This window comes from Propithecus coquereli, unplaced genomic scaffold (genome assembly GCF_000956105.1).
Source record: "Propithecus coquereli isolate 6110/MARCELLA unplaced genomic scaffold, Pcoq_1.0 Scaffold18, whole genome shotgun sequence".
Taxonomy (NCBI): domain Eukaryota; kingdom Metazoa; phylum Chordata; class Mammalia; order Primates; family Indriidae; genus Propithecus; species Propithecus coquereli.
Genome location: NW_012142745.1, coordinates 525,101 through 535,462, shown reverse-complemented (window position 1 = coordinate 535,462; position 10,362 = coordinate 525,101). Strand labels below are relative to the sequence as shown.

The window sequence follows — 10,362 nt, the reverse complement described above, 5'->3', positions numbered from 1 at the left end:
TTTTTTAGGATGATAAAATATGTACCTCAACCTATTTTATCTTCCTAATTATATCTCTTATGTCTATTCCAAGAACTTTTACAAGATTTTGTCTTTGTGTTTTCAGAATTTAACAGCTCTTTTCTGGATGCACTGGGTTCTGATGAGGACTCTGGAAATGAGGATGTTTTCGATATGGAATACACAGAAGCTGAGGCCGAGGAGCTAAAAAGAAATGCTGAGGTAATTTTTTACCCCTGGGTAGAATCAGTCAGATTATCAGTGTTACTCCTCCTGCACTTTATCTTCATAGTCCCCACTTTCAATCTTCATTGCAGTTTCATTTCTGCCTGTTTGGCAGCCATCAAATGGTCTTCATTTTCTCTTGTTATTTGCTCTTTATTTCTTACATATAAGATTCAAAACAAAACAGGAGCCAGGCACAGTGGCTTATGCCTGTAATCACAACAGCTCAGGAAGCTGAGGCTGGCGATTGTTTGAGGCCAGGAGTCAAGACCAGCCTGGGCAACATAGTGAGACCTTACCTCCAAAAAAAACTTTTTTTTAAATTAGCCAGATGTTGTGGTGCGTGCCTATAGTCTCAGCTACTCCTAGCTACTTGGGAGACTGAGAAAGGAGTTTTGTTAGAGCTGCAGTGAGCTATGATGGTGCCAGTGCTGCTCTAGCCTGGGTGATAGTGTCAATTCCATCTCAAAGAAAAGGCAGGGGAGGGCTTTCTCCCCCACTCCAACTACCTGGAGTAAAAAATGAAAAAAAATTTTAAAAATAGAACAAAACAAAATAAAAACAGAAATGCATCCTGATCATCTTATGTACATGTTAGATAAGAACTGTGTAAAGGCATGTGTATATTAAATTAACCTTTAGTTCCACTAAGTAACTATATTATCTTTATACTTAAATACCAAAACCAGTTGTTTGTTGCTCAGTGAGAACTGTTGAATTAATGTAAACTAGGGCACATTGGATTTTTTTTTTTTTTACCTTTTTTTCCTTAGATAATTGCCTTTTCCCCCAAATTTTAATTACCCAGGATCCCACAATGCTAACACAATTACTGTTAGCATTTTGACATATTCTTTTGTCATACTCACCTCCTCATATGCTTTAAAAAGTCATAATATAAGTACAATTTTTATCCTGTTTGGGTTTTTTTTTGTTTTGGGGTTTTTTGTTTGTTTTTGTTTGTTTTTTGAGACATGGTTTTACTCTGTTGCCTGGGCTAGAGTGCTGTGGTATCAGCCAAGCTCACAGCAACCTCAAACTCCTGGGCTCAAGCGATCTTTCTGCCTCAGCCTCCCGGGTAGCTGGGATGTTTTGGGAGTTTTTGTTTTATTTTGTTTTTAGAGTTGGGGGTCTCACCATGTTGCCCAGGCTTGCCTTGAACTCCTGGGCTCAAGGGTCCTCTCACCTCAGCCTTCCAAGTAGCTGGGATGCATGCCACCACATCAGGCTTATCCTGTTTGTTAAAGACTAATTATTTATAGGCATCTTATTTTTTTTCTTTTATCTGTAACATCAGAGATAAGGATGTTATAAATGGCTGTACTATCGTTCTCTCAAATGAACATCCTACTTATTTAATTTTTAACTAACACTGAGCATTTGTTTAAGTTGTTTCTATTTTTTCACTGTAATGTAATTAATACATTGAGAAACTGTGTATGATTATACTATTTTCCATATTTTGGATTTTCTCCTTTAGGTAAATCCCTGGAAGTAAATAATGCTTCAAAAGTTTATGAACATTTTAATAGTTTCTGGTTTGCATATAGCTATATTCCTTTCCAAAATTTTATTTTATAGTGCTGCCTACATTTTATGGATATCACTTTTCAGTTTTGTTTTCTTACTAACAATATTTTAATGGCATTTTAAAAAATATTTGAAATGAAAAAGTTCACTTGTAATCCCTTCAGCAACACAGCAACTCTTTTTCATTTTTTCATTCTATTGTCCAATACCTGTTAACTATTTTTACAGAGCTGTAGTTATTATGTGCATTCTCGTGGGTCTGAAAATCAAGTTAATATGTTACTGATCCGCATCAATTTCTTTAATATAATAATTGAATGATATTTCATTGAATTGATATACCACTAACCAGTCAACTATTACTGGGTATATTGTTCTGACTTTTCAGTAGATAATGCTATAGTCTATAATTTGACACATATGCTATTTTTTTCCTTTGAATTATTTCCTTAGGGTAAATTCTTAATTGGAGTGGAATTCTTAGGTCAGAGGGTATCGACATTACAACCACTAGATTTTTTTAATTTATTGATTATGACTACTCCATACACTGAAGTTTACCATGTCAGCTTTGATAATAAATATAAATTCAGTGTTTTGCTTTTATTCAAATGAAGAGTTATGTCCACTTCTGTTTTCCAGACAGGAAATCTTCCTCATTCCTATCGGCTCATCAGTGTTGTCAGTCACATTGGTAGCACTTCTTCTTCAGGTAAATGGACATCATGGTTTCAGCATATTATAAATGAAGTAGCCAGCATTTGCTCCTTATTACATTGCTGTTTGACTGGCTTTGTGAGGTATAAGATGAATACATCAAGAAAAAAACTTTTACATCTCTTTTTGATCACATTCGATATGAATTGTGGGGAGCGGGGAGGAGGAGATGGTTACATACACACCTAATGGGTGCGGTGTGCACTGTCTGGGGGATGGACACGCTTGAATTTCTGACTCAGGTGGGGCAAAGGCAATATATGTAACCTAAACATTTGTATCCCCATAATATGCTGAAATAAAAAAGAAAAAAAATAATGAATTGCATAAATGGATGTAACTGTTTTTATTTCCCTATTCATAAATGACCTAAATTTTCCTGAGCAAAATATATTTATCAAAAATGGTGTCCCAGTATAGTATATTCCTCCCTAATTCTCTATATGTGTTTTTAGAAACATTGTTGGGGGTGGGGGTAAGATGGATGTGGTAGCTGTTTCTCTTTCTCAAATTTCCTGTACCTGAGAAAAATTCAGTATGTTTTTAAAAACCTCAGTTTTAAAATTTTATTTGTTACAGGTCATTACATTAGTGATGTGTATGACATTAAGAAGCAGGCATGGTTTACTTATAATGACCTGGAGGTATCTAAAATCCAAGAGTCTGCCGTGCAGAGTGATCGGGATCGGAGTGGTTACATCTTCTTTTATATGCACAAGTAAGAAACTTTGCCAGATTCAAAATAACGGGTGAAAAATCACCTGAACGTTTCCTTTTCCTCTGAGGGTAAAATGTTCCTTGTAAGTCCAGAATATTTTTTCTCTTAACATTAATAACTCATCACACAGTAGTATCTAGGTGTGGAACTTAAGACAGTTTGTTTCATGATAGAAGCTGTCCTGTCACAAACCTTTCTGTCTTCCAATTTTACTAGCTAGAAGATCTGATTTATATGGATGGGAACTACATAGCATTTTCATTAAAGCTAACTGTTGTCAGTTCCCCACTATTCTCAAAAATCAGCTCCCCACTATTCTCAAAAATCAGCTCCCATGGGGTTAAGATGGTGATCACATGAGTGAGCTGTTCATTTAATAAAATGTAGGCACCAAATGGGATTATGCAGGCTTTATCAGCATCTATTTTCTGTTGCTTTTTATCCTGTTTATCCTTTGGTTCTGCTCACTAAATTTCCTGGGGGTCTTTTTGTTTTATTTTAAGAGAGATCTTTGATGAGCTGCTGGAAACAGAAAAGAACTCTCAGGCACTTAGCATCGAAGCAGGGAAGACTACCCGTCAGGCCTCATGAGGAACAAACTCCTGGGATGGCAATTGTGCACTGCGTATTCTCCTTACTGCCGCCCACACCTTTCCTCTGCCCAAGGAGAATTTGGAATTCTACTTGATGCGGGAGCAACAAACAGCTCAGGGCCAAACCAAAAGACTAAAATTGGAGTTATACAGAATGCTCCATGCTATTTTATGGAAACCTTGGTCTCACATCTGTAGCTGATTATCCTCTTTTTCTCCTACAAGAGTGGCACTTCCTTTTGTCTTAGGAATACATGTTGTAAATATATAAATATATATGTACATACACACACACACGGGATGAATGGAGCCTTAAAGAGTTAGGATGAGCCACAAGAGTATGCCTGCTCATAATTAATAGCACAGCAGTTTGGAGAAGAAGAGAAGCTGTCAAAGAGTCCATTCACCTGATAAATGTGTGAAGATATACCTATCGGTTGGCTTTTAGCTTTTATGTTTCTTGCGTAGTTTCACTCAAGTCTGTATACCTTTCATGTGTGTTTTCTTATTAGTAAAGTTCACTGGAAAGCCAACTCTCCATGTTACACTAATGACAGTTTGTTCTCCTTGCAAGAGAGGGATATTGCTGTCACCTGACTTGAGCTTTTTTTTTTTAAATTTCATGAATTTGTAATGTCTTTGCTGTTTACATGTAGTCCCAAGAAATGGATTGTTGGTGCTTTGGAATGTGTATGGTCTCCCATTTAATATTGATTGTACATTTTGTGTTTTCTCTAAAGAAATTTCTTCACACAGTATGTTCATTATATATCATCTATATTATTATGGAGATGAAGATAGAATCTTTTATTTTCTTCTGTATCATTCTTCCATGGAGCAGCATTACCCTAATGGATTGCACCCAAAACTTTAAGAGGGAGAAAAATAATCTCTCTCCAATTGGGACTCCCCAGCAAGAATACTTAGGGATAAGGAAGAATGCTAGCATCTCTGTCTCTCAAACATAGGACAAGAGAAGCATTCTTGTGTTAAAGCTAAAATTCTGGATCACTAAAGCTAAAAGCCCTACTGCAAATGTGAAATTAAGTACTTGAGCTATAGGATAAAGCTTGAGCATTTAATCATTTGCTGTCTGGCTTTACCCTTAAAGTAAGGTGGGAATTAAAATGTGATTGGTTTAGGGTATTGCAAGAACTAAGAAATAACAAAGGTGCATAATATATTTATCTTATTTGTTAGGTGCTCAGAGTTGAGGCTAAATGGGGATGCAACATCAAGTGCTACATTAGTCACTTAGCTGACATAACTAGCTTGGGTAAGCAGCTTATGAAACCATATAAAGAGTGAGTTTGAGAGTGGAATTCTGTCCACAAAATAATTTTGTGAGCTTGGGCATCATTAGGATCGCACAGAGTTAAATATAGCGAAATGAAACCTTCATTATTTTTTTTCATGTTTTTTCTTTTATTTTAAATAAGGGGATTATTCTTCAGTTCTGAGGGAGGGACAAAAACCACATCAGGTTTTCAGGAAGAAAAAACAGTTTAAAACCTATCATCACAGAAAATACAACATCTTTTCTAGAAGATTGCCTTAAGAGAACTCCAGCCCCACTCTTGGAACTTGGATGTGTTCTGACATAGTAATTATTCTAAAAGTTTGAATCTTTGAATTGTAAATGGCCTCAGCACTTTTGCTTAACTACTGATAAGTGCTTTGCTTCCTATCACCTGCCTACGTACATTATCGTAGTGGATGTTCCAAGGTGGTACAGTGGTAGGATATGCAGGAGTAGTTTAGTGCAGAGGAAAATACTTGTTTTCAAAACTAGCTTTTAAAGTTTTGTTTCATTTCTACCAGGAGCCTCATTTGGTTTTGTTTTGCTTGAAAATAACTGGTTTTCTCATAAATGAGTGAAATGGTGATCAAATTTTTTGGCTAGTTATTACTTCTTTTACCTATCTGTGTATTTGAGAGCTTTGAGAGGCATTGTTAAAAATTATTGGGAACAATTTGAAGTGAGGGCTGCATTAAGACATTAGAGAAGAATAGAAATAATACCCTAAGCCTAGACTGCCTCATGAAGCAGCCTCATTTGAATTGCTTTTATAGCTTGCAACATGTGTATGGTTTAGAAGTACACTTGGATTAGAAACCTGGTTTGATCTTCATGTCTTGAGCAGGACTTATTAGTTGAAGATAGGTTACTAGAGTTATCTCACTGCTCATGTACTTACAAGTTTGGAACTTGAATTTCACTTGATGTCTGTCCATCATTGTGGCCTTGTCAGCCTTCTTCCTTCACTCTTTTAACTTACTTCTTTGACTACAAATGGCAATTTCAGCTGGACAATGTTGATGGGGTTTGTTGGGTTTTTTTGAGCTGGTTATATATATTTAAAAATTATAAATAGATAATATATTATTTTTTTGCACAGTGTGATCAGTTTGCCCAGAATCAGGGGATGGAGCGGTTAGCCTGTTGGGGCCAGGAAGGGACAAGTGAGATTGGGAGACAGAGTGCTTCAGTTCCAGGCAGTCTGTACAGTACCTAATTAACCTTCCTGTTGAAAATACCAAGTGTATGGTTACATTACTTTAAATGACATTGAATTGGAACTTGATATTAATTAGTTCTGGTTACAACCTTTTGATCTTAGTTGGAATTTTTTGGAAGGGAAAAATAAAACTAAATTTCAAACTCATTGATTTTTATCCCCTAATATTATGCAGAGTTGGGAAGTTGCATGTTGCTGGATGCTGTTATCCCCTTAGTAGCCATGACTATAATTTAGCCCTATGAGAAGATAGACTCTATTTCGTAGAAATATATTTATATGTGTGTGCACACTCAGAAGTTTTGTCTCAGCAAGATAGAATAAGAAGCAAGTTCATGAATTGGTCTTCTATTTATATTTTGATTCCAAAAGCTATTTGTTTACTTGCTATGGTCTGTTAATTCCAGGCCTAACTTAAAAGGCTCAGTGACAAATATAACAAATGTAAACATGTTTACATTTTAAGTATTCAGTGGTACTTACAGATCAGTTAATTAACTCTGGAAGGCAAATATTAGACTACACATTTCTTTTTTTCTCTCCTTGATCAAATGTAAAATGCTGAAAGAGAGGCTTTAAAATGTAAAACCTCAGCAAAATAATCCATGAATTTACTTATTCTTGCACACGGCAGTTACCATTATGTAACTACATGTACAGCTACAGATATAGTTGTATAATGAAAATTATCTGGAAACATCTAAATTGAAGAGAAAAACAGGTAGTTTGTAAACTCACTTGTGATCTACTGAAAAGAGGTTATATTAAAACAAATAAAAACATTATCCTTCTCCCTCTTTCTTCTCTGTCTTCTGAAATGACTGCAATGGATACTCTCAGCTATCCAACTTTTGGTGGGGGCGGGGGGGCGCCTGTGTTTGAGTTGGTCTTTTGCTTTAAATTAGGGAAACAGCTAGATCTCCAAGTACATGTGGCTCTTGTATATATAGGGAGATTTTTAGAAAAATCATCAATCCAGCACCAGATGCAAGTCACATAAAAGTGTCCCAATAAAATGGATATGTCCTTTTCCTCCCCATTTTGCTCTTCACTGAGCAAGTGTGTACAAAAACTAATCAGATTTCTGCCCTCTTAACACCTTTCTATTGCATTACTTCAGAATTCTAATTTTGTCTCTATTGATAGGTCTTATTAACATCTGGAAAAAAATATATATTTTATTGGAAAACTATAGTTTGTTAAGCCTTGAGAGTTTTGTGGCAGAATTATTTTGCTCTGTTTCATTAGTCATTGACTACTTTATGGCATGCTTTGCTTACTAGACTTCAAGCAGTCTCTTTCGTTGTATCATATTTATACACAATTAGTAAATTGTTTCCTTTCCATGCCTGTTATGTGTCTGAGGTTTTGAAGTTTTTATTAAAAAGTATGCCAGTATGAATATAAGCATTTGATTTTAGTAACATTGGACTTAAAAGTACAGAGGTTCAAAGTATAGGTATGTCCACTGGCATAAGAATAGAGTGGAAGAGGAGGGTCTGAATCAGGATCCAAGTTTGTCAGGTCAGTTGCCAGAAGAAAGAGCAATCAACTGAACTGGTTTACTTCAAAAACAGAGTGGGCCCGTGCAAAGAGTGAGACCACATGTGGGTGTGCACACCTGTTGTCCCCAGGTTTCCCTCCCTCTGAGCTTTTCCTTCCCTCACTTCTCTGGCCTATTGTCAGTGTTGTTTCTTTATGCTTAGGGAGAGGAAAACAGAAGTGAGGTTCCTACACCTTGCCTAACTGAGCCACTACCAGGTTTGCTGGCAGCTGTGGCCACATTATTTGTGAGGTGATTTTTTTTGTTTGTGTTCAGAGTGACTTTTGATTCTGATTATGTTGTTTTATATGGAGTGGCACTTTTATCTGTGTTTTAGCAGAATTGTTCCTCTGTATCCTTTACGATTTTTTGTTTCCTTTTTAAATTATGCATAGAGTTTTTGTGTGTGTGTGAAATTAAAGCCTTTATTAACCTTATGTTGGTTTGACTGTTATTTCTGAGAAGGATACATTTTTGCAGACACTTTTAACAACCAGTTGTTTCAAGTTGTGGAAATCACCTTCTTTTTGGTTTTCTGACTTGGACTTCGTTGCACACTGTTACATCTTAAAGGAGATGGAATGGCGAACCAAAGTTTGGCCATAGTCACCACTGGTTATTTTCATCTGAGGAGCCTGTGAAGCTTTATAGAGGCTTCTGTGTAACAGTTTGTAAACCTAGCATTGGCCTTCGCTCTTCCTTTGCCTTATTATTAAGAGTGGGGGTGAAGGGCGAAATAGCATTTGCATTTCCTACTTGCCTTTAGCCTAGACACACTGGATGTGCTGCTCTCACTGGGTACTATTTAGTGAGCATTGTGAAACCTCAGTAAGAGGGCAATCTCCCAGGCCGTTCAGCTCTCCTTCAACCCTTTAACTTAACACCTGAGTAAGGTGGTGAAGAAAGTATATGTGAAAAGGAAAAGCCATTACTGTGGGAAAGATGTAAACCTGCAAAATGTTTCAGCCCACTTGCCATAGATGAAAATGAGTCATGGTAGAGGAAAAACCTGTCCTGGTGCCTCAACTCTTACGTTCCATGGAGTGTTTGGCTGCTCTTCTAAGAAGGGAAAGCTATAGAACAGGATGGTTAAAAATGATGCAACACCTCAAGATAGAAAGAATCTAGCCACCTTCTTGAGAGCTGAAATTGGGACCACAGGCTCCTTGTGGAGGTATCATCTTTCTGAAGGAATAGGGAGATTGTTAAAAGTGGCATTGCCATAGACTGCTGTTCACAGGCACAACTATAAAATTTCACTTCAATTGGCATAGGTCTAATACCAGTTATAAAACAGAATGCCACAAGCCAGGTAAGGTAGAGTGCTGCTTTACAACCACAGCTACTCTTCCTTCTCAAAATAGTCCTTTTTCTTTCTTGAGATTTTGTTGTTTCCATTGAGGCAGGGCAGAGAAGGCATCTGGAGTCATCCCAAAGGCCTTAGTGAAATCTTCAATGGACAGATGCTCCTAGAAGAGGAGAGGGACCAGAGGGCAAAGGTCATGTTCTTTTTCAGGGTTTGCTCTGATGAGTCATACAGGTGTGGCATACAGTCAGTCAAATGAAGAGCAAAAACTAGCAATGTCAGGAGAGCCAGGAAAGGGATGGGGAGGAGGGGGGCGTGGCATTTTGTGATTCCAGAGGTTTGATCCCTGATACTGTAACATGATGATAAAGGATGGTAACATGGTAAATTGAGTTTTTCTTCCTACCAAGGTCAAGTTCACATTAGCCCTGAAATAAGAATCAGGACAGTTGACTTAGCTTGGTCAAGGTGTTGCTTCTCTTTCTAAGCCTTAGTTTTCCTCTCTGTAAAATGGAAAACATTTCTGTTTCCAGTTTTTTTGCTTTTATGAGTATGAAGATAATATTACATTTGAAGGATACTGGAAACAAGGTACATTGTTCGCCTACCTTCACTTAAACCGTGAATCTAAGCCTGACCCACAAAGTAAGCCAATGAGCCCTAGATGGGTATCCGCTCAAGTCTGGATACCTAAGATTTTGTTGCTATCACAGGACATATGGCTCTTGTAGCAAAAGCCCATCACCCTTGGGAGGGGTCTCCCTCCTGGGCCCTACCTTGCTTTGGATCAAGTTAATAGACTGGCAGCAAGGGAAGCAGGGCCCACTCTATCCCTGATGGACAGAACAAAATAGCTTCTAACTTAACATATACTACTGTGGCACTTACAAAGATACTGAGGCAGATTTGAATATTCCCATTTTCAGGTAATAAAGCTAAAGTTCAAGAAAGTCAAGGTCATCTGATTCCAGTACATGCTCTACTGTACCAACTGACTGTACCTTCTTAGAGTGGTTTCAGGCATACTATAAAGGCTTCTTGTCATCTTTCCCTCCCAAACCTGCAAGGTATACTATTACACTTGCTGTTGACTAGAATTTTACCATTATAGATAGCTTCATTCCTCTTGGCTTACAGGTTTGTTCCTGGTTAAAAGACAACATGTTAAAAACCTCATGAGGCTGGCGCGATGGCTTCACGCCTGTAATCCT

General features: G+C 37.3%; 2 protein-coding genes across 2 annotated transcripts in view; one reads left to right on the top strand and one right to left on the bottom strand.

The window, feature by feature from the left end:
* USP37 (ubiquitin specific peptidase 37) overlaps positions 1-4,014 on the top strand; it is a 97,376-nt gene extending 93,362 nt beyond the window's left edge. The window contains exons 19-22 of the mRNA XM_012642489.1: positions 107-222; positions 2,398-2,467; positions 3,052-3,190; positions 3,694-4,014. Coding sequence (XP_012497943.1) covers positions 107-222; positions 2,398-2,467; positions 3,052-3,190; positions 3,694-3,781 — 413 coding nt within the window. The 3' untranslated portion in view covers positions 3,782-4,014. The remainder of the gene's footprint in view (positions 1-106; positions 223-2,397; positions 2,468-3,051; positions 3,191-3,693) is intronic.
* A 4,228-nt stretch (positions 4,015-8,242) lies between these two features.
* Positions 8,243-10,362, bottom strand: part of VIL1 (villin 1) — a 19,239-nt gene continuing 17,119 nt past the window's right edge. Inside the window, exon 19 of the mRNA XM_012642596.1 lies at positions 8,243-9,314. Within this exon, the coding sequence (XP_012498050.1) occupies positions 9,201-9,314 (114 nt within the window). The 3' untranslated portion in view covers positions 8,243-9,200. The remainder of the gene's footprint in view (positions 9,315-10,362) is intronic.